Source organism: Arachis hypogaea, chromosome 17 (genome assembly GCF_003086295.3).
Source record: "Arachis hypogaea cultivar Tifrunner chromosome 17, arahy.Tifrunner.gnm2.J5K5, whole genome shotgun sequence".
NCBI lineage: Eukaryota > Viridiplantae > Streptophyta > Magnoliopsida > Fabales > Fabaceae > Arachis > Arachis hypogaea.
In genome coordinates this window covers 119271546-119296262 of record NC_092052.1, presented here as the reverse complement: position 1 = coordinate 119296262, position 24717 = coordinate 119271546, and the positions used below count along the sequence as shown (strand labels likewise).

The window sequence follows — 24717 nt, the reverse complement described above, 5'->3', positions numbered from 1 at the left end:
TCTAAAACTTCAAAATTGTAAGAGTTAAGGATTGGGAGTTGCGAATTTTTGAATATTGGTGGTCAAAGCTATAAAGAAATAGATTTCAGCAAGCTATGCATCAACTTTCAATGCTTGTAACTCTTAGAATTGAATAGCAATTGGGTTGCAACCAAGACACTTGTTTCTAGATGAGCTAGGAGTTTCCAAACCAAAATTTAGCTTAATTAGAATTTTGTAATAAAAGTTATTCAAATTGAAAGGTACTAAACTTGTTGGTTTCTTTAACAGATTTTGACTCATTTTTACTTAACTTCCAGGTTATGTAACTTCTTCATTAAAAATGGTATTAATCCAGAACTAATTAAGAAATAAATCTGGATGAGTGAAGTTGAAACATATTAATTTTTAAGGTAATTGGATTTAACTTGAATTTATATTAAATTTTGAATATCACATACTGCTGCTGTTTTCTGGTTTTACGCACTGCAGAGCAGTCACGGTTTTTCCTCTATTCCTAAGGCTAGAGAAATCATAAAATTATGATCTTTAGTTTGTTAGAAAACTTATTTCAAGATGAACCCTGGACATAAAGTTTGCGCAATTCCGAGTCTATTTGCTATATTAAAAACAGAAAAGAAAATAGAGTGTTGAGAATGTCTCAGTGACAGTTATGAGTTCATAAAATTAAAGATGAACCTTAGTGTTATATAGCAGATTCAATGTTGAAATTTGTTTGATTCTGAATTGATGTGATGCTGGAAAGGTTGAAAAGAGTTTGGTAAATTGTTTGGCCTTGAGCATTATTTTTAGTTTCTATAACTCCTTTAATTGTACTCTATACTAGAGATCTTCTGAGCCATTCTATTATTTTTGTTTTTCCTGTGCATTTTTAAAGAAAAAACAAATCTTGTTTCTTAAGCTAGTGTTTTTTGGTTGGTGGTCTTTTCAGGTGTATGGTACTTAGGGTCCGTTTGAGAAACTTTAGAAGTAACTTTTTTTAACTTTTGACTTATGAAAAGTAGTAGTATTAATGTTTGGTGCAATTTTCAAAACTAAATTGTAACTTTCTAAGAAGCTATTTAGGAGCTTATAGAGAAGTTAAAAAAAAATGACTTCTCTCATAATACTTCTACTTTTCATCACATTTCTATAAAATAAGCACTTTTAGAGTTAAAAATCCAAATACAAAATAACTTATTTATAAGTTACTTTTAACAGAATCATTTATTGTTTAAGTTATTTTATCAAAAGGAGCTTAATTAAGTTGGTTACCTAAACTGGGCCTTATTAGAAGCTTCTCCATGAGAAAGTAGCTCTATGAACATGATGGAGTTTGTAATTTGTAGTTTATATTTTGGAGATTTATAATTTCTTGTTATTCTTGTCCTATGTATCTATCTAGTTCATTAGGGTTTTTCAATGTGTCTTGTTAGTTTGTACTTTAAAGTTTATATATTAAAAATTTATAAAACAATCTTAATTAAATGAAAGATATTTGAACTATCTATGTTATTATATATTATATAAATATTGACTTGTTGAGTAAATTAGTTAATATATTAATTAATTAAAAAAATAATATAATTTAGCAAATTATGCGTGTAATTTGTATTAAAAAAATTATTACAAAAATAAATAGTATTTTGTAACTAAAGAAAAAAAATGTTACAAAATCAAGTTATATTTTGTAACAAAATTTTATGATAGGAAAAAATATATTGTCACCAAAAATATTTTAAAGATCAAAATTTGTTATCACTTTTGTAACGACTTTTGATTTTTTGTATCAGAAACATTTGTTACAAAATATTACTTTGAATTGTAACAGTTTCATTTTTTGTTACAAAAATTTTTTGTAACGGGACATACTACAACGACCCTTTTTTTGTTACAAAATTCTTTTGTTTCAAAATATCGATTTTTTGCAACAATTTTTTTTGTTACAAATATTGTTTTTTCTTGTAGTGTGGGGTAAGATAGCAAATTCAGCCCATATTATTTTGATGCCGTCCCGTTTTGTGGCGGACTTTGGTAGGCGGGACGGAGCAAGACAGACTGGCCCATTTTACCACTCCTATGTATACGCATTCACTCTCAACTTTCTTTTGAGGAACTCAAGAAAATTCCATGAGATAAATACCAAATCGGTACCTAAAAGATTCTGACGCTGACAACATGGTACCTGACTTTTGTTATTGACATAATAGCTCCTGAAAGATTTTAAAATTTGACAAATCACCCAACTGTAAAAGGATGATGTCACAATGAACGAAAAATGCTGATGTGGCCATTGAAAAAGAGCTCTGATGATGGCATAGAGTTCTGGTGTTCTTTGCCATGGTGAAAGGAGATGTAGCGGTAAGGTGTTGCCATGGCGGAAAGGACACAACGGTGAGGTGCTGCCATGGTAGACGGAACATTTCTTTTTCTTCTTCTTCTTCTTTTCCATGACAGAAGGACATGCGGAAGGACGCAACGGCATGTTGAAGAAGAAGAAGCGGCAAACTCAAGAACGTTGCGAGGTACTGCTATGGCGGAAAGGAACGCGAAAGGGAATGCAGAGGCATGTTGAAGAAGAAGAAGCGGCGAACACAAAGAACGCGACGAAGTGCAACAGCGTACCATGACGGTCTTCTTCTTCAGCTGCCATGGCAGAAGGGGATGCAGCGGTGTGTTGAAGAGGAAGAAGCAGCGAACACGAAGAAGAAGAAGGAGGTTGCCGAAAACGTCGCCGGAGCTCTCTTCTGACAATCACATTAGCGTTTTTTGTTCATTGTGACATCATCATTTCACGATTGGGTGATTTTGTCAAATTTTAAAATCTTTCAGGAACTATTTTGTCAATAACAAAAGTCAGGTACTATTTTGTCAGCGACAGAATCTTTCAAGTACTAATTTGGTATTTATCTCAAAATTCCGTCAAAGATCTTAAGTTTAGAGTTTAAAATTTATTATATAAAATTTAGAATGTTAGCTAAATATTATTAAAAAATAATAAATTTCATGAATCATGGAGGATTGCTAGTTAAATTGTTAGCACCGTAAAATAAATCCCCACACTAGTCGTTGTAGTTGTAGAGGCAGCAAGTTAATCTCTGAAAATGGACTGAAGTGTCGGTTTGCTTTGACGACTGGTTTTACACTTTTACCTTAAGGTATGTAATAGAGAAAGGGGAGTCGAAACAAGGGATTGGATTCTTGGAGTGTATGATTTGCGTAATTGGGTAACGAGAAAATGATCCAACTTGCGAGTGATGAAAATCATGCACTCATCAACGCATGCAAATCAGCATATATATGCATGCTATTGCTGTGTGTTGCTGCAGGCACACTGTTTTACAATGACAGAGATCATCAGAATTCAGAAGAGACCCGGGACCATTTCATCAACCATATATCATTACTACTCATCGGACTTTGTTTTCCATCTCTCCTTCTTTTTTGTATCAATTCCCACCTTTTTTTTTTTTATGTTTCACAACTGCTCAACTCTTTCTAGAGCAAATTACACCCTTTTTTTTTTTTTTAGTTTCTTTTTTAATAAATATCATATAAAGGATATAGTGAATCATAGTTTGTTTGCAATGTCTTTCAACATTATTACTTACCCGCAAAGTGTGCATGTTGATTTGCATAATTCTTGTCTTCTCTGCGCACGAGTTTTATAGACAGCTCAAATAATAGAATCTATTAATGTAATGTGTTTAAGAGAGTATTATTATTTTGATCCAGTTTGAGTCATGAAAAAAAAACAAATGTTATGAGTCTGAAGATAAGATAAGGTGGTGACAGGAGATAATATAATAATGCATTCGAAAAACTAAAAAAGATAATAATGCCATTTATTTATTAATTTCATTTAGGTGTTTACATTCAACTACCAAACACATAATTTTTCTTTGCAACTTCTTTCTTATAACGATATGATAAAAATCATATCCCTCACAGCCTAGACTGATTAATTACACTAACTTGTCTCCTTATCAGTGTTCACATCTCACATTATTTTGTGCCGTGGTGGGTCCACTTATACTGGTCGGAGCACAAATAATGATCAATAAATATCCAAAATTAAATCACGCCAACACATCATTCATCGAGTTGGCTACTTGGCTTGGATTATTATAAAGATAAAACCATTAATTTATTTATTTTACCAAGATTTCATAAAAAATAAAATAAAATAGAACCACTTGAATCTAAGTTCCTTTTGTTTTCTAATTCCTCTTTTTTCTTTTTCCATCTATGCTTGCTTAATCATTTTGGTTATTACATCATTATATCCTATTAAGTATCGGTAAAGCCTAGTAAGGACGAAAATTATTTTTGGAATGAACCTTAACCTCGTTAATTTCTTGTTTCTATATCAAAAGAGAGAAATTGTTATTAGTACAAGTTACTATTTCTACAATAATTATTGTAAAGAATTGTTGGTGTCAAATTGTTGAGCCAAGAGAGAGTTCAAGATTCTTTAAGTCGAAGGACTGCGAGCCGATTTAAAAAAGTGAGAAGAGTTCTTTCTATTTTGTGAGTGAACGAAGACAAAGCCAAAAAATTAAAAGAACAAACTTGCCTAAGAGGCAGACAAGGTTTTAAAAATTGGTTCCCACGGTCTCTTGATGGATGCAAGGATGTAATTGATGAAGTCGAGGACGGTGACTAGATCCCACAAATGAAAAGAGAAATCTCAACGTAAAAAGTATGGATTAGTCGAAGAAAGCAGAGTCGGATATCTATCGAGCATAAGAGCATATAAAATCTACTTAGCCAAATTCTTTAATCTGCATCATCTTGGAACTGAGAAAGTAGAATGGAGAAAATTGATAGGAACTAGAAGAAAACGTGCTTAAATTTCATATACTTGAGCACAAAGCAAATATGAGAAAGTACTGGGAAGGATAATTGTTTCTTAGAACGTGTGTTAAAAAGTTTGGCATCCAAAGGAGGCCTTTTTCTAGAACGTTGGTAAAATTATTTGGTTACTAAGGAAAACTGCTTTGAATTAGGATTTTCATCTATAAATAGAGAATTAGAAGATGCAAAGAGGATTCTCATATACTCACGTATACATTCTGAAGAATTCTCCAGTTACACTGGTATAAGAAAGAATGCATAAAATGCATGTGTTTGTGAGTATTTGGGAGCTATTTCTTTGCTTGTTTATTCATGTTTTATCTTCAAATTGTTTTATTTATTTTCCAGTTTCAACACTTTAATTTCTAGCTTTCACTTTTTTAGATCTTGTTTCTGCAAATTTTTTAAATTTGTTGTTATTGTAATAGGGTGAGAAGAACTCAGATACATATTATCATTGTACAGAGAATACATACTGAATTTGCAACACTCTTTTATTTATTTTTATATCATGAGACCCATCACAAGTGTTATGTTAAGCTTTTTACTTCTTCTTCTTTGTATGCTATCTATACATGTACACTATGTATCAGAGTAGTAGCCCCTTGCAATAGATATTGTTTGTAAAGTTCTCATATTATTATTAATAAAGAATTTGGTCACTTTTTTTTGAAGTTTCTATCGCATCAATGCAAAGTCTCTGAGCTCTATCTTAAGACTTAAGAAGAGTATCTACCTTCTCAATTGAGATCTTTTGATTTCGAAATTGAAACCAAACCAAACAAAATAAGTACTATTTACCATATCTATGCAGTATTATTTACTTTTACATATATGAATTATTAACGACTTAACGTATAGGGTATTCGTATTATATTTATATACGTATGGAATACTATTTAGGATTACTTTTCTCGTCCAATTTTTTCTTCGAGTACAAAATGGTCTAGTGTTTTTATTTCCGTAATTTTCTTCCCGACATGACATTGTCACGCATATGGTATGTACACGTTAATATAATTCTGTTGTTATATGTGAAATATGAAGGCGTAAGATGACGAAGGTAAAGAAAGTTGGTGAATGGTGAAAAGTAAAGGGGGAAAACCGGGTGTCCGGCGAAGAGTTTCTACCTGGTCTTAAAAATAAGACGAGGTAATAAGGTAGTTCAGAGTTGCTGCATGGTAAGTTCGTTAACAAATCCAGCACATGAAGCAACCTGATCCATCTTGAAAAGCGTTCCGTTTTCAATGAGAAGAAGCTAAGGGATAGGGTAGGCTATTCTCGTCTGTAGCTGCGGAACATCACAGATGATAGACTGCCCCCAATCAAGTCCACCTGATGGAAGCCACGTGTTCCACTCATTTTCATCGGACGGCCACCACCAAGTGTAAAGAAGCTATTCCTCCATTATTGAAAAGTCATTTGCATGGTGAGATTTCTGACATCTGGCACATGTGTGGGGCTTCAATCTCCTTAAAAAGCAAGTTAATAGGGCACAAACGCAATCTCATGCTTCCACTTACCCCATTTTAACGTAAAAATATTTGCTACAGGAACCATGATTCATGCACCAGAGAAAGTCATTTTCTCCCCTACTCTTTTAAATTATAATACTGATGAATCATAGTGGCACTTTTAATACGAATGTTATATATATATATATATATTAATTAGTTCATTAACTTAAATTTGAATTAAGAGCAAATGGTGAAATTAATTTTTAAAAGATTATTCGTTATTTAAATTAGTTATTAAAAAATTCTTTTAATTAAATTTATCTTTTAAAGATTTTAAATTAGTTATGTTAGTTTTTTAATTATTTTTTTATTAATGGTGTCAAAATTTATTAATATAATATGTTATGTGACATCACAATACATATTTAAGAGTTTTAATTAATTATTAATATATAGTCACCAAAAAAAATTGACTATTAACATATAAATTTATAAAAATAGATCGAATCAAAATCTAATTGAAGAGAGAATTTGAGGTATTAAAATCTCTCAATTTGAGATTGATTTGATCTAATTTTATAAACTAATTATATTAATAGTCAATTAAAAATTTTAAGTATATGTTTTGGTGTTATTTAATATGTCACATTAATAAATTTTGATACTATCAATAAAAAATAAAAAAATGACAAAAAGACTAACACAATTAATTTATAATTTTTAAAAAATAAATTTGATTTAAAAAAAATTATAGACTAATTTAAAAGACAAATAATTTTTTAGAGACTAATTTAATTATTTACTAATCGTAAACTTTGTATTAATATACTTGCCCAATAAGAATTATTAGCACGTGTACATAAAAGGTTCACTTACCATTGTTATAATCACTATCACTAAATAATTTTACACAAAATGATTGATTGGTTTGGTACGAGTACGACAATAAGAGAATTGGGGAAGAAGATCATTATAAATGAGATATAAAGAGAAAGAGAGTGATGAGAAGTCACACCACCCTATTAGGCTGTTCCCGATATCACTATTTTATTGGTTTATCACTGTCGTTCTTCCTTCTCCGTTTCAGATAGAATTACCCCTATTCTTCCAATACTATTCATTTTTCTCTTTCTTTCTCTGTCCTCCAAATACTTCTCCAGCCTTTTATTTCCCTCTTGTTCCATCATATTAGCTTAACTCCATTAATGGACAACACCATTGACCAGTTGAAATCATCTTCCTCTTCGGAAGAGGATCAGATGGACTTGATGAACATGATGATGATGCAACTTCCTAACGAATTCTCTTCACCTAATTACGCTGATGAGACCAGCGTGCAAGGATTCCACCCATCACCACAGTTTCTTGGTGCACGCAGTGGCAGTACTATGCAACTATCAGATTCAATCGATAACAGAAATTCTATCATGCCCTGGTCTTCACCATCAACCACAATCTCTTTCTCTAACAACAACCCTACCTCAATGCTTCAAACAGAATTGCCATCTTTGTTGGGAAATTCAGGTGCAACGGAGAATAAGCGGAACTCAATGGCGGCGATGAGGGAGATGATATTCAGAATAGCGGCCATGCAGCCAATACACATAGACCCTGAGTCAGTAAAGCCACCAAAGAGGAGGAACGTGAAGATCTCGAAGGATCCACAGAGTGTGGCGGCGCGGCACAGGAGAGAAAGGATAAGCGAGAGAATAAGGATACTGCAGAGACTGGTCCCCGGAGGAACCAAGATGGACACTGCTTCAATGCTTGATGAGGCCATTCACTATGTCAAGTTTCTCAAGGCCCAGATTCACTCATTGGAACGTGCTTCTTCTTCTGCAAACAATAATAATAATAATAATGCAACTGCATCAGGTGCAGCTGCAGCTACTGCCACTCTCAATGCCCCTGGCGCCTCTTATCTTTCTCTACCTAAACCTTATCAAGGTCGAAATGCTCACCATTATGGAGATGCATGAGATGAGAGACTAATGTACCATCCTACCATAATCATTATTAATTAAATATCCTTTGAGGGGATAGCCACTATTGAGTAAAATATTATTTTATGTAGGATATGTGCAGGTCCAACTTTCATATAATAGGGCTATCATTCATTATTTAATTCTTGTTCATTCTAATTTCGGGCTTATTAATTAGTATGGAGTATGGACTATAATCCTCTTATATGAATTTTGGTATGAACAAAAATTTTCTCTAATCTTAAAGATTTTTTAAATTAAATGATCATAAATCAAGGAATATAAAAAAGGTGAAACTCAAGTGTAGTCGACTTTACATGAAGTTGATACCTAAGAGCCGTTAGATGCCAATGAATTATAACTCAAATGACATAGTCTCTCCATATTCAATTAAGAGATCGCGGGTTCGAATCTCCTTATCTTCCGTAAAAAAAAAGACTGAATCTTATTATATTGATTAAATATAACGGAACACATAATCAGGTTGAAAATGATGCTCCTTATATTCGGGACATTTGTACGGCCTTGGGAGAAGGCAGAGACTCTCTGGTCTGGTTTTCCGAGACCCAACAAGATGAAGACGACCCACACACGGTGGATGTATCATATAGTTGTAAAAGAGACTTACGAGCTGTAAGGCTTATAAGACGAGCTATTAGTTTATACAAAAATAAAAGAAGGAAAAACTATGTTATGTTGCATAAACAAGTAACGTTTCTATCGTGTATACAAACGTCTCCATTATTTCAAGCAGGGACCAAATCTATTTTGTCAAAATCTACATTATAGTTGTCACTAATTATATTTTATTCGGAATGATATAGTGTGTAACTGAATTATTAGTTCCCGAGGAAGGTGTGAATGTGATTGAGGGTAGCAACTAGCAACTAGCAAGTAGCAACAATAAGAGAAGAGTAATGCATGAGAGTTGCACGTGATGATCTGACAGATTGCGGTGGTTGCGTTTACGATCGGGCACGGTGATGACGTTACCTTTCATCAACACCCGCACACGTGATTTTCATATGCTTGTCAACCACATACCCAACGTCCTTCTACACGTCGGAAATTCAACATCAATGTATGTATCTGTTATACCGAGATTTGAGTTCTTCTTTCTCATAATTCCAAACTAGTTATTCCATAGAGTTGGATTTTATTTCTGTAAGTTCTTAAGAATTCTTTAACCGTATATAGTAACACAGTTCGACAGAGTGTTCGACAAGACTCTAGTAATTATAATTTTTCTTCTCTTAAGATGACAATTAAGCTAATGCATTGTTCACTTCTTTTATCTTCATTATCCATGGTTTATTCTATTTTTTTGCTGTGTGTTCTGTTTCATTTTCCACTATCTATCATTCTATCTATATATCTAGGCAGCAGTATAACCCGTTATATTTATCAGTTTCCTCCTTGACTTATTATTTTTTTATGTAGTAGTTTATTTAGCCCATGTTTCTATGCATTTGATTGACGACCTTTTCACAGAATATAGATAAATATGAATATCCACATCACAGAAAAATATTAATAAGTTAATAACAGATATGTCAGCAAATGCATGTTGGAGTAGGAAGGGCCAAGTTTCAAGAAATAAGCCCAGGGCAATAGTTAGTAGGTGTGCTGTATTTATTAGGAGCATATGACCACAACCATTCTCGCCTCAAAAGAGTGACGAGTTGTTTTCTCACTTGATAAATTCCATGTGCACTTACCACAACCAAATTTCCATGCCCCTGTGCAAAGATCCTTATATAAAATAATTAATAATCGATACAAGGAAGTTGCATATGATTATTGTTAATTGAGTGCGACCCTAAATCAATACTTTATGCACTTCGTTCAACTTTCCGTTGGATACTACTTAGTACTTATTAGTACTATACTTGCCCTTGGTAACCACCTTTTGAATTTTTTTTTAGCCAGTAAGAAAGATGAAAGAAAAAGAAAGAGTAGAAGAAAAAAAAAATGATAAAAGTAACTAAATATTAATTGAGAAGAAGTTAATTTCTAAGTCACAAAGAAAAGAAGTTAATTTCTAAACAGTTTACTTATAACAATTAGTAAATTATCATATGTTAGATTGTTCAAATGCCACACAATATTTCCTGCGGTACAGTAGTAATGTTATTTGCTTCTAGTCTCGTAGGGCAGAATTTATGTGAAACTATATATTGTCCCAAACGTCAGTCTAGACATGTTTCCAACAAAGCTTTGACTTATTCAAATTTCTGAATTTTCTCTATCTGCCTCTTCTTTTTCATTCATGATTAATGCAATTTCAGGGTATGCGTGCATCAAATTAAACGTCCAAAATATGAATAAATCAAAATTGGAAACAATCAGAATAGCGAGAATACCCATGTGTGGCCAGAGCTAACATCCTTCATCCTGTATGTAAGGTTTGGTTCACTTGATGGAAGGCCAATTAAAGTTGTTTGTAATTTTTAGGTTAATTAGGGTATAAATTATTCATTTCTTCTTAATCAGACATGTTCTTTACTTTTTAAGTATCCAAATTAATTAACGTGAGTTAAACATATCAACCCTGCATCCGTTTGATTTCTTACTTCTTAGCTTTGGACGCAGTCTCATTGGAGCCTTCGTTATTTTTGCTACATATTTTGTTATTGTTTTTGCTTTATATTTGAATCAACATTAACAAATTCATCTTTCTTTCTTTTTTTTTTTTTTTTGAGTAAAACCCCTCCCCGGTCCCTAACCATTTACGAAATTGACCTGGCGCCCCCTCACCATTGGAAATTAACAACGCGGTCCTTAATCATTTTCTCCGTGTGACCAAAAGGACACTCTTACCAGTACTTCCGGTTATTTTTTACCTGAAAACCGACAAGAGGGTCCTTTTGGTCACACGAGAGAATGGATAAGGATCGTGTTGTTATTTTCTAATGGTCAAGGGACGCCAGGTCCTTTTCTAGATGGTTAGGGACTAAATATTTTAATAGTAGGGTTACACCTAAAGACTAAATATTTTTTTAGATTTTTAGAAGTAATATTTGTTTCATTCAAATGTTCGTGATATGACGAATTAATTTTAATTTAATTTTACATATTTTAATTTTATTTATTTAGTTACTAATTATGTCAGAATTTAGAGTTTTCTTTATTTAACCTAAAGTTGAGTGAGTTTCTTCGATTTAATTTCCAAACGAACAAATTAGATTGATGTATTTCTTTCTTGTTGCATCAAGAAATTGAATAAAAGATCAATTGATTCTCTTTGTATTCAATTACTTGATGCAATAAGAAAGAAATAGCTGAATATAATTTGTTCACTGGTTTGGAAATTAAATCGAAGAAACTCACTCAATTTTAGGTTAAATAAAGAAAACTCTAAATCCTCTTACATAAAATTCAAATTAGTAACTAAATAAACAAAATTAAAATACGTAAAATTAAATTAAAATTAATTAGTCATATCACGAACATTTGGATGAAACAAATATCACTTCTAAAAATCTAAAAAGAATATTTAGTCTCTACATGTAACCCTACTATTAAAATCATGGTTGATGAATTTAATTTCACTAATAAGAAAAGCATTTTAATTTTTCTAGAAAAAAGTATATGAAATAATAATCTTGAACTAACTTTTTTTTTAGGTTCAACAATATAGAACATACATGTCGTTCTTAAAACTCTAAATCCAAGACATAATAATGCTTAATCAACCCAAATAATTATCACTTTTGTGTTAAGTCTCGTTGTTAATGATTTCGTGCTATCTATTAAGTTTGACGTTGTTTGCTCTCCATTCACATGTAAAATATGGCAGAATGCATTAAATGCAAAACTTAAAACAATGCTTTTTTTATTTATTTTCTAATTTTAAGTAAAATTCCTCCCCGGTCCCCCCACTATTAGAAAATAATAACACGGTCTTTATCCATTCTCTATGTGTGATCGAAAAAACTCTCTTAACCGAAAGTATCGGTAAGAGTCTTTTTGGTCACACAAAGAGAATGATTAAGGACCGCGTTGTTAATTTCCAATAGTAAAGAAGCGCCACGTCAATTTCGTAAATGGTTAGGACCGGAAGAGATTTTACTTTTTTTTTTTTTTTTTAACATTCAAAGTGTTAATTTCCTAACATTTCCCAAATTATTAATTTCCAATATATACCTAAGTGGTTTGCTTCTGCACTCAAAATCTTTGTAGTGGACTAATAACGGTGGTGAAAAAATGCATGTCGATCCTAATAATGATGGATGAAGAGGATACCGATATACTATGGCAAAAGCACAACTAAATTAAATGATACACGACCAAACAAGCACAATTTCTGAAACACTACTTATGTTGGTTGGTTGGTGGTAGGATTAGATAAGATAATGCACCCTGCCCTGGGTGCGACATAATTCATCGACACAGAAATAAAAAATTACAGAAAGAGACTATTAATAACTAGTGTTATTGGATTACTAGTGTTTTTAATAGACTATTAATTTATTCTTTTATTTATTATAGATGTTTTGCTTGAATTTTAGTTTTTTGACCTTGACAAGAAAGTGTTGATCAAACTTATATCAAAATTTTAATTTAGGAAGTAGATATGATTTCTTTCAAAAAATTCGATCTAAAGACTTATCGATCACACATGTTAAAATAAATATTTTGCAACAAATTAAAAAGACAATGATAATTTTATTATTATTAGACACAATCTTACAAACAAAATTCTTAAAGTGTTTTAATGAAATGATAATCAAACATAAACTTAAAATTAATTTGAAACTAGAAGTAAAGAAAATGCATGAATGCTAGAAAATAAATGAATAAATAAAGACCAAAGTTTAAATAATTGAAAAAAAAATGAAACTAGAAATGAAGTGAATGAATAAAAGTTATTAATTCTAAAGGAGATTCTATGATGTTTATCCAAAAATCAACATATTATGTTGTTAATAGGTAGCATACTAAGATGTTGCCACGGATGTGGGTTTAGAGTAGAGTGTTCATTGGTCGAGTGAAACCGGATTTGATGTGATTCAGATCCAGCTCGAAATATATACCGGGCTTATTTGTTAGACTCGAACTCGACCCTAGATCCGATGAAATCTATACATTTTTGGGTTACGATTATACCGGGTAAAAATCGGGTGAAAACCAGACCGTTAACATTACCTTTTTATAAGATAGCATGTAAAAATATCCAAATTTTCAAGACTCCAATCATTATTTGACATGGTAAAATTCACTTAGAAAAATATAACAAGAACCAACCCTTCTCTAAAATTAAAGTATAACCACAATCAATACTAATATTGTCTAATAATACAAAATATTTAATTCAATATAAATAACACAATATTATGTATTAGTCTAGTTAGTCTTATGCATTTTAAATATAAAATATTAACTTATAGTCTTATAATGACTAATAACATAAAATATTAAGGTTTAAAATACTTAAATTCCACATAAAAATAGCCATCATCCATTACTAATAACACAAAATATTAATTGTGTATGATGACTGGGCTACCGGGCCGAGTTCGGGTGACCCGAACTATAACCCAGACCTGACCTGAAATAATGACCGAGTCTATTTTTGAGATCCTTATCCGACTCTAGAACATTAAATTAGTCCCTAAAATATTCGGGTCTGGCCAAATCTTCGAATCGGATCGGACCATGCACACCCCTAATTTAGAGGTCCTTTGGAATGTCATTTATAGTTTTTTGATAGGCCAAAGAATTGTTTTTTCGTTAACTGTTAAATATGAATTAAAAACTAATATTTTACAAAAATAAAATAATAAATTATATAAATTATGCCTTCTCAATTATGTGAATTTGGATTACATTATAGAAATGATATGTAATTATGTATTATTTTCTTAGACAGGGATAGATGTAAAAAAAAATTTAAGACAAAATAAATAAAATTAATTTGTTTGCAAAATAATTTTGATGGTTTGAATTAGATTTATTTAATTGGATTTAAAAAAAAAAAGTAGTGCTACATAATTAACTAATTTTATCAGTTTTAAGTAAATACTTGAACTAACACTCTAAATACTAATTCACTCTATTCTAAAACTTAAATTCTAAATTGTAAATTCTAATAATACAAAAATAGAATTGATAAAAAATGTTAACACCAAAAAATTTAATATTTCTCTTAAAAAAAATTTTAAATTACATTTAAGTTAAATATAACTTTTCAACATAAAATAAACTTTTAAAATTATCTCAAACGGCAGCTTTCTATTTTTTTTTTCTTTTCCTTTGATTTCGCCTTTTTTTTTTTACTTCAAAGTTACAATTTTTTTAGCTTTTGTTGGTTTGGACTAAGTTTAGAATCATGTATTATTTAATTAAGTTAACAAGTGCAACCCTAGATATAAATATTAAATATAAAATTTGATGATTTGAATGGCCTTAATTTTATTGAGTTTAAAAAATTTATAATTTTAAAATTGTATTTAATTTAAACACGGTTTATCAATATAAAATAAGTTTTCATTTTTTTAAAAGAGGATTTTGTTTAGTTATTCATTTTTTAAATTTAATTTTTTTTAAAAATCAAATAAAGCGACAAATTTAAGTCATAATATTTTGAATATTAAATTTGAGATAATTTTAAAAATCTATTTTATATTGAAAAGTTATATTTAACTTAAATGTAATTCAAAATTCTATTCTTTTAAGAGAAGTGTTAGACTATTTGGTATTAGCATTTTTTATCAACACTATTTTAATATTTTTGTATCATTAAAATTTACAGTTTTGAGTTTAAGTTTTAGAATTAAGTGATTAGTATTTAGAGTATTAGTTAAGTATTTACTAAAAAATGATAAAATTTATTGGTCACGTACCACAACTCTTTTTTTAAATTTAATTAAATAAATCTAATTCAAATCATGAAAATTATTTTGCGAATAAATTAATTTTATTTATTTTGTTTCAAATTTTTTTTTTCTACATCTAACCCTATCTAAAAAAATAATACATAATTACATATCATTTCCATAATATAACCCAAATTCACATAATTAAGAAGGTATAATTTGTATAATATAATTTATTATTTTATTTTTTTAAAATATTAATTTTTAATTTATATTTAACAGTTAAAGAAAAAAATAACTCCTTGGCACATCAAAAAACTATAAACGGCATTCGCAACGATTTCTAAACTCACATCTGTAGCAGTCTCTTAGTATGCCACCTATTAATAGCATAATATGTTGATTTTTGGAGTGAGCATCATAAAATCTCCCTAATCCTAATACTCATATACACTTGCACTTCATTTTCTTCTTTTGCATTATTGTGATTAGAAATTTTTCTAGAATTTGTGTGTTTTGTAAGTTTTAGAATAGAAGTCTATTCTCAAGCTTTAGCTTCCTCTATTTATAGGCAATTTTCGTTACCATAATCTTCAATACTTAATTGTCAGGTAGGTTTTTTCATATTTTGTTTCGGCCTAATTTTTAAGGTATTGGATCCACATTATGTCCAATCTTAGAGATCAAGAAATTTATTCATGTCTTGGAATGTTTATTTTTTAGAAGTCAATCTTTTTCACCCCTAAGTTCACAATAGTTATTTATTAGTATCACATCACCTTTTTAAACATGTTTTAAATGTGATCATGTATCTTTATTTTTTGACTGCTTATCTTTGTTCCACTTACCTTTCTAAGAATTTTTTAAGTGTTTCATCCACAAATTTCAATCTCATACTGCTTTTTCAATTATCACTTTTATCAAAACACCTGCTTTCACGGTTACTATATTATTAGTTGGTTTGCCACTTTATGCTAGCCCTCGATTTACATCTTATAAGTTCATTTGGAAGATTTCAAAATTTTTTTTCGACTCTTTGTCAATATACTAGATTAAAATATAGATTTTTTAAGTCATAATGAACTCTTTATTTTGACTCTTTTTTCTCTTGACCTTCACGCTTAACATAAATAGATGTATAATATTTATAAATATAAAATTAGTTAAGAGGATAAATATTTTATATTTTAACTAAAAAAAATTAAATTTAATAAAACAAAATATTATTCAAATTGTTACTAAAATAGAGATAACAATTAGATTATCAACTTTCATTCTATGATCAAATTAATCACTTCAAGGAAGGACCAAATTGATTAAAATGACCAAATTGATTGAAACACTTTTTGTGTCACATTTGTTTACCATTATATACCACATGACAGAAATTGTCTACATAATGAGGTTAGTGTTAGAATATATTAGGATTAATTAGTATTCATTAGAATTATTTAGTATATTTGAATGTTTAGGGTTAAGTATGATTTTGGTTCTTAAGGTATAGGTCGAAATTTTTTTTCATTTCGAACCTTTTTTTGCATACAAAATCGTCCCTAAGGTTTAACTTAGTTTTAAAATCATCCTTACTTTAAGGACCAAAATCATACGGAGGTAGCGGCGAAAACGAAAACAGAGGTGGATCGTGGACAGCTTCTTCTTCTTTCCTTCCCCCTTCTTCTTCTTCTCTTCCCCTTCGCAGGAGCAGAAACATTCTCTTTCTCTTTCTCTTATTTTTTTATTTTATAATTTTTTTTTGTTATGGATAATTTGACCCATTAATATTCAAGTAAAAAGGACATTTTTAAAACTTGATTTTAAACCTTATGGATGATTTTATATGCAAAAAAAGGTTGGGGACGAAAAAATTTTCGGCCTATATACCTTAGGGAGCAAAATCGTATTTAACCCAAATATTTATTATAGAATATTATGTCTTTATTATATTGATTCTCTTAACACCTATAAATATCCTTCTATATTGTATCATTCTACACAACTTGAATACACACAAACCTTTTCTTTACTGCTCTCTCTTACCCTTTCTAATATGGTATCAGAGTTAGGGTATTCTTTTTGAAGAGGATTGGTTATTTTTCTTCTAGTGAAATCACCATATTTTTCACACTTTTCTTCTGGTCCATTTTTTCTTGTCTTTTGTCACTTCTTTGATATTTTTCATCTCACCGACTAGCCTATTCTCTCTGTCTTGTATCTTTCCGAGTCGAATGAATCAAACACCATTGTTATCCGCGACTTACCAATTCTCATGGAGAAATAATATAGTTTTCGTCACCTTTCGGTAGTTTGTCATCCTTTGGCATTTTACCATCTCTTCACAGTTTGCCATTTTTTGGCAGTTTTTGGGCAGTTCATCATCTTTTCGACAATTTTGTCTACGCTTTTTGCGCGGTAGTTTCGTCTGTACTTTCATTGCGGCAATTTCATCTGCGCTTCTTTTTTGGCAGTTTCGTCTGCGTTTTTCTTGTGGTAGTTTTGTCTGTACTTTCATTACGGCAATTTCATCTGCGCTTCCTTGTGGCAGTTTCGTCTGCGCTTTCCTTGTGGCAGTTCCGTCTAAGCTTTTTTGTGGCAATTTCATCTGCGCTTCCTTGTGGTAGTTTTGTCTGCGCTTCTCTTGTGGCAGTTCCATCTACGCTTCTTTGTGGCAATTTCATCTGCGCTTTCTTATAGTAGTTCTGTCTGCGCTTCCTTCTGCCAGTTCTATCTGCACCAATTCTATCAGTTTATCCAGTTTTTTTTTTCTTTATTTTGTTATTTTAAATAAGTTTCAAACTCAAGTTGTCACTTGAGTTTGAGGGAGATGTTAGAATATATTAGGATCAATTAGCATTCATTAGAATTATTTAGTATATCTGAATATTTATTATAGAATATTATATCTTTATTATATCGATTCTCTTAGCACCTATAAATATCATTTTATATTGTATCATTCTACCCAACTTAAATACACACAAACTTTTTTTCTACTGCTTTCTCTTACCCTTTCTAATATGGTATCAGAGTTATGGTATCTTCCTTGAAGATGATAGGTTATTTTCATTTTGGTGAAATCACCATATTTTTCACACTTTTCCTCTATTCCATTTTTCCTTGCCTTTTGTCACTTCTTTGATGTTTTTTCAACTCACCGACTAGCCTATCATCTCCGTCTTGTATCTTTCCGAGTCAAATGAATCAAACATCATTGTCATCTGTTTCTTACCTATTCTCATGGAGAAATCATATATTTTTCGTCACCTTTCGCCAATTCGTCATCCTTTGACATTTTACTATCTCTTCATAATTTGCCACCCTTTTTGGCAGTTTTCGGGCAGTTCGTCATCTTTTCGGCAATTTCGTCTACGTTTTTCTTGCAATAGTTTCGTCTCTACTTTAGTTGCGGCATGAAAAGCTGGAGGATTTTGTACTAGCCATTCCAGTGTGGTTGAATTTTGTTCAAGCCCATGACATTTAAAATAACTTGGAAAGACGGCAACTTTCTTTCCCGATCTCAATGAAAAAAGGTACTGATCTAATCAGGAAAGCCGAAAAAAGAGCTGAGTTTAACGACCCTATTGTTCCAATGGCGAGAAGCTCCTTTCAAAGGTTGGCAGTTTCGTCTGTGCTTTTCTTGCGATAGTTTCGTCTGTACTTTCGTTGCTGCAATTTCATCTGTGCTTCTTTGCAGCAGTTTCGTCTGCGTTTTTTTCATGTGGTAGTTCCGTTTTCATTTCCATGTGGCAGTTTCATTTGCATTTCTTTGCGGCAGTTTCATTTGAGTTTGGTCTGCGTTTCCTTGTGGCAATTCGGTCTGTGTTTTCTTGTGGCAGTTCCATCTGCGCTTCCTTCTAGCAGTTTCGTCTGCGCTTCTTTGTAGCAGTTCCGCCTGGGCTTTCTTCCGGCAATTCCATCTGGGCTTCCTTCCTCTAGTTCCATCTACACTCGTTCTATCAGTTTATCCAGTTTTTTTTCTTTATTTCGTTGTTTAAGTTGTCACTTGAGTTTGAGGGAGTTGTTAGAATATATTAGGATCAATTAGCATTCATTAGAATTATTTAATATATCTGAATATTTATTATAGTCTTTATTATATCGATTCGCTTAGCACCTATAAATATCCTTCTATATTGTATCATTTTACACAAGTTAAATACATATAAACCTTTTTTTCTATTACTCTTTGGTACCGTTTCTAATAGTTGAATTGTCAACTCTCAAATAGACTAACTTGATTGATAGTTTAAAATAAAGAGACGAATTTAATCAATTTAAAATGTGAAAAAATAATTTAATCGTCGTATAAAAAATTGTAGGACTATAGCGTTATTTTTTAAAGAGTAAAGCACAATTTTTGACCATCAAAGATGTGAATGCTGACAAAATTAACCATAACAGATTAAAACTAACTTAGTATCCACAAAAAATTACATCTGCTTGACAAAACTAACAAAAACGTTACTCACAGGTTAATTTTGTTGAAAATACCATTATTACCCTTCACTCTTTTTTCTTTCCCATTTTCTTTCACCTCTTCCTCTTCTGAAATCAAAATTCTCTCCCTGAACATCATAACACCCACCAATCTTGATCTAATTGGATGCAAGAGTTGAACCATTTGGATGTGTATTAACAATATTACCTTCTAATTTAGACTTAACCATATATGCATCCATTGAGAAATTAGTCATCTTGCCAATAAGGAAAATTACAAATTTACTATATGAAAATTTAGAATACTGAACCACTAAACACTAAATTTATAACAACTATCACTCCTAACAATGAAATTAACCTCTTGGTTCGAGAGACATAGGAATTTGAATCCCAAATTCATCTTTTAATTTGCAAAAATGCAAAAAAGTACCAAGACTTAACTGGAAGCTATGAACCGAAACTGAAACTTAGTTGAACAGTGAACACCCATCATCAAATGCTTCTCAAAGTTCAAATCTTTGGACTTCAACTAACATCTTTGTGCTAAAAACTTCCATGGTCAGGTTCAGGTTTGTAGAAACATAGTTTTAATGATTACCACTTATCATCCAAATGCAACTATTATTCTATTAATGAGTTAGCTTCCTCATCTCTGGAGATGTTAGAAGATGAAATTGAAGCAAACCCATTGAGATTAACCACCGAAAGTTAATAACTTTGGATCTTCACCGCTATCTTCAGCAACAACTCATGGTAAGGTCTCTTTGGTACTGCAGCCATCAAAGCTGACGATGAGAAAAATGGAGCCTCGCCATGTTGTTGTTCCATCAACGGGGCCGTAGTTATGTTTCGCCTTGTACTCGTCCAAAAAAAGAAGATTATGATCGAAACGGGATACATTGGCCGGATCTAGCCATTATCGAATACATCATCGGCGGAAACTGGCGAAATCATGGGATAGCAAAACTGAAGCTGAACTATTCCTCTTCCTCTTGTTCTTCGTTTTCTTGTTCTTGTTCTAACTTCGTTTTTAACTTTCTCGTAGTCGTAGATTCTAAGCTTCACTGCGAAATTGTTTTGATTAAGTGTAATTTCAGATTTAAAAATTTTAGGGTTTGTGTATGTTGGATGATGATAATGGTAGCGATTCTTAGAAAATTTTAGAAGAGGAAGAGGTAGAAGAAAAAGAAAGGGAAAAGAAAAGAGTAAAAGGTAATAAAGGCATTTTAAATAAAATTAACCTATAATTAAGGTTTTTGTTAGTCTTGTCAATCACACCTGATCTTTCATGGACATTAAGTTAATTTTAGTCTGTTATGGTTAGTTTTGTCTACACTCACATCTTTGATGGTCAGAAATGGCGATTTACTATTTTTTAAATTGTATATGTAGAAGAGAGAACATATATACACGAAGCTTATTCAAAGTGTGGCCTACTAACTTTACAATTCAGTCACATATTGTTAACCACTGAATCCCTACTCCGGGGATGTGTCTGAGCAATTGACGCTTAGATTTTAAAGTAAATTGCTTTAAAATCGAGTGTGACTATGGTCACCTTAAAGAGAAATACAAAACTTTTAACTCCATTTTTCACTAACAAATGAATATATTACATGAATTTTGTTGTTTCATAGATTGCAAACAGCAACGATAATAAATTACAGAGGAACATACCCAATATATCACTCAAATTGCACTTGAAGTATGCTTTAAGAGGCATGCCAGTTGAAACAACCACTCAATGAACCCATCTGACTGATTCTAAGAAATAATTTAGCCTTGCGAGACGTTTGTACAACTTGATCAGCATCAGCTTCTATGTTTATAACTGAACTTCTCATTTCCTCAGCCTTTTTCTGTGCCAATTTAAGCTTGTTCATAATCTTGTCTATAGAGTATGCTCTCTTCTTTTCTAGCTTCATCTGAAACAGAACCAACAAGTTATAACTTATAATCACTATCTTCAATGTTTTCACTTCAATATGAGTTTTCATAGATCTTTGGCTGTGTATAACAAAGTAATACTTACTATTACATTTACGAACTTATCTTTTCGTCAATAATGTAATCCACACAATCTATGATCATAATTATATAATAGGGCTTTCTAATCAGCAAAACGATAAGGGATAATTCCAAAATACGAGCCCCTACGGAAAATATAAATAAACATTTTAAAATAGTTATTTTGCTAAATATTCCTAGCAATTCCTTTACGGAATTCTCCAAAAAGAGAAGTAGCTAGGAAATAACCTCTAGTTTCCGTATTGCTGTCTCAGCTTTTGCCTTTTGCAAGTTCTCCCATGCATTGATTTTGGCTTCCTCCCTTTCAGCCCTGAACAAATCAAAGTAAGTGGCAGTTAGAAACTGTTTGTACAAAGTTTTCTTTGCTACCAAATTATAGGAGTCTAGGAGTTTCCTCCGATATAATTTTTAAACTTTGAAACTTCCTTCTTTGAATTATGTATGATAAGCAAAGAAGGAAAATTTCATTGTGTGTGTGGTTTTGCATAATCAGATAGGAAGAGAGTAAAAAATTAGACTTATGACTTCACTTAATTTCAAATTCTTTGCAATACTTAGTAGCTCCATATTTTACGGTGCAAAGTTGTCTTGAATCATTTTCTTCTTTGGTAATTTACGAGAATAACTGAAGTGAATTGATGCAATAATACCAATAACAATGTAGACATACTTAGAGGCAGTTTTTGGCGTTTCAGCAATATCCCAAGCTGAAGCTAGATTTCTAATTTCTTTCTTTTGCTTGCTTTCAAAATTTTCTGAGCCTCTGCCAGAAAATAAGGCCCTGTGTTTCTTGGACCACTTTGTTGCAGTGACATGTTCATCTACCTGAACATCCCTTATATCCATTTTAGAGGAAGCAACATTCCGCCATTCTGTGAAGGTCGACGAAGACGGAGTGGAGGTAGAGAAAGAAGACCTCAAATTGGGAGAGGAGCATTGGCTACCCTGTGGGCTCATCTGGGTTGCCATGTCCCTCCTCGAAACAGCACCAGATACATCGGTGCCCACATCTTTGAAGCTATGAAGCTTATCCTCTGTGAATTAGTACCAACATCAATAATGCAACATCACATGCATTGAAGCATAGTTTAATAATCATACCATTCATTTAAAAACAAAAAATCATACTAGAAAATAATCATACATCATATCTACTTGTAATAACACCAATTATTCCTGAAATTGTTTATGAATTCACATTGGATACCATCTGTTCCATCCATACAATATTATATCAAGGATCTAATATACAATATCATTGAATCAATCAGAAGCGGAGCAATTACAATTCCTTTAGGATGAGTTATATAGAAATCAAACCTTGATCAGGCGCTGATGGTTCACTCTGCATTTCAGAACATCCATGGACACTAGCGGACCGGAGCAAAGTAGGCTCTGTGGTGGGCAGAACGACAACACCACGGCCACCACCGGAGCGGTTTGTGAATGAATCAGATGAAGCTACAGCTGGTGAAAACGGAGAAGGCCCGGCCAAATTAGCGGAATGCCTTCCTCCAAAGAGTGGCACTGCCGGAGAATACATTGAATAATAAGCAACACCTGGTGGACCAAGTGGACCACTCTTTGACTTTGGTCTCCTATGGTGTGGTGAAACCAAATTCCCACTAACACCATCTCTACCTACAGGGCTTAGAATCCATCTTTCAGCGTCTTCCCACTTTGAAGGTAGTCCTCTCCCATTATTAAACGGCAGCATAGCTCCGCCGCCAATGTTCTTCCTTGGAGTTGGAGTACCATTCACATGCAGAGCAACTCTTCCAGAGCTCCAACCCTTTTGGCTTTGCATTGTAAAATGCCCAGATCCAATGCACCAGGCTGATCACGCTTCAAATCTTGATCTCCTATCTTGACATTCTTTATCGATAAAAGGAAAAGTAAAATCCTAGGGATTAAAAAAAAAATGATTAAATCAGGGGGCGCAAAAAGGGGCTTTTGGATTGGTATATGATACCTTTGAGTGCTAGTGAGAAAGAGTTTGCAGCTGAATCCACCAGGCTTTCGTCTTCAGCGTCACAAGCATAAGCATAAACATCGCTGTCTTGGTTTTCAAATGAAATAATAATGATGTGAATATGTGCCACTGTTATGCCGAGTTCCTAAACTTTTTCTTTCTTCTTTTTTCCTTTTTTTTAATTTCGAACAAAAAAAGGAAAACAGAATGAGGTGTACCTCGTGGGCTTTGTTATCCTTTTTCTGACGAAACTCGCTTAGGTTCCAATTGTTGCGCACTGTGTGCTTGTTTGGATTTGGATCTTCACCACTCCACATCATTGGATACGCATCATTATTCCTCCTCCTTAGTTTTACTACAGAGACTTGAGTACTTGCATGAACAGGAGATTCGAATTTGTCATTAACCACAATCCTTTCTTAATGATAATTAATAATGCTAATGGCCTTGGGTTCAGAAAAAGAGACGACTATAAATATTTTTAAAAGGCAAGTGGAAGTTGTTTCCGTTAATTATCTGCGCCCTGTTGCTTGGCTCAGAGGCTGCTCTGGTCTTCTTTTCATGCTAACCCGAAAGGGTTTAATAATTTAATCCAGAAATTAAAAAGAAGAAAAGAAAAGTTAATATATACACGTGATTCGTGAAATTGGTGAGTGGTTGCGAACGCGTTGGGTAGTTGAGTGACTGTGGCGGTGGTACCGCCTACTGGCGAGTGGAGACTAGACTTGAGGACGAGTACGGACTACATGCATGCGTCCCGCCAAAATTGCTGCATAGCCCCTCTCAGCACTCAAATTCCTTTTCTCTCCAAATAAAATTCATAATTAATTATTTTAAGTCTCTCTCAACAACTTCAAAGTAGATGTGTGCACATGTGCTGCCATGCTTCATTCTGACTTTGTTCAGCAGAATTTGTATTTAAATTAGCTTTCTCATTTTTATAATCATTTTCAGGGAAATTTACATAGCACGATCCTGATAAAATGCTATCTAATCATTCTCCCTCTGTTTACACCCAACCTGTTGAAATTTCGCATTCATACTAATATTCTCGTGGCCTTTTTTATTTGTTTAAACTTTGAAAATGTAAGTTGATGCATGTGCACAAGAATGACTATAATGAAGAGAATAATGTTGATTCTTCTTATCTTTTTATCTTTTTAGTTCTATTATAAAATGAAAAGAAT

General features: G+C 32.1%; 2 protein-coding genes across 7 annotated transcripts; one reads left to right on the top strand and one right to left on the bottom strand.

The window, feature by feature from the left end:
* Positions 1-7233: 7233 nt before the first annotated feature.
* On the top strand, positions 7234-8435 carry LOC112765405 (transcription factor HEC1-like). The gene has a single exon (XM_025811310.2). The coding sequence runs from the start codon at positions 7499-7501 to the stop codon at positions 8270-8272; it is 774 nt and encodes a 257-aa protein (XP_025667095.1). The 5' UTR covers positions 7234-7498; the 3' UTR covers positions 8273-8435.
* A 12669-nt stretch (positions 8436-21104) lies between these two features.
* Positions 21105-24335, bottom strand: LOC112766253 (uncharacterized). 6 transcript variants are annotated; one of them, XM_025812158.3, is made up of 6 exons: positions 23749-24335; positions 23531-23613; positions 22879-23461; positions 22229-22592; positions 21787-21868; positions 21105-21455 (listed from the first exon to the last, which is right to left on the bottom strand). In XM_025812158.3, the coding sequence occupies exons 3-6, from the start codon at positions 23363-23365 to the stop codon at positions 21243-21245; spliced, it is 1146 nt and encodes a 381-aa protein (XP_025667943.1). In that variant the 5' UTR covers positions 23366-23461; positions 23531-23613; positions 23749-24335; the 3' UTR covers positions 21105-21242. The 6 variants fall into 6 exon arrangements, with proteins under 6 accessions (XP_025667943.1, XP_025667942.1, XP_025667939.1 ...); XM_025812157.3 differs by having other exon boundaries at positions 22879-23433; positions 23531-23617; positions 23749-24130; XM_025812154.3 differs by having other exon boundaries at positions 22879-23433; positions 23749-24130.
* Positions 24336-24717: the final 382 nt, after the last annotated feature.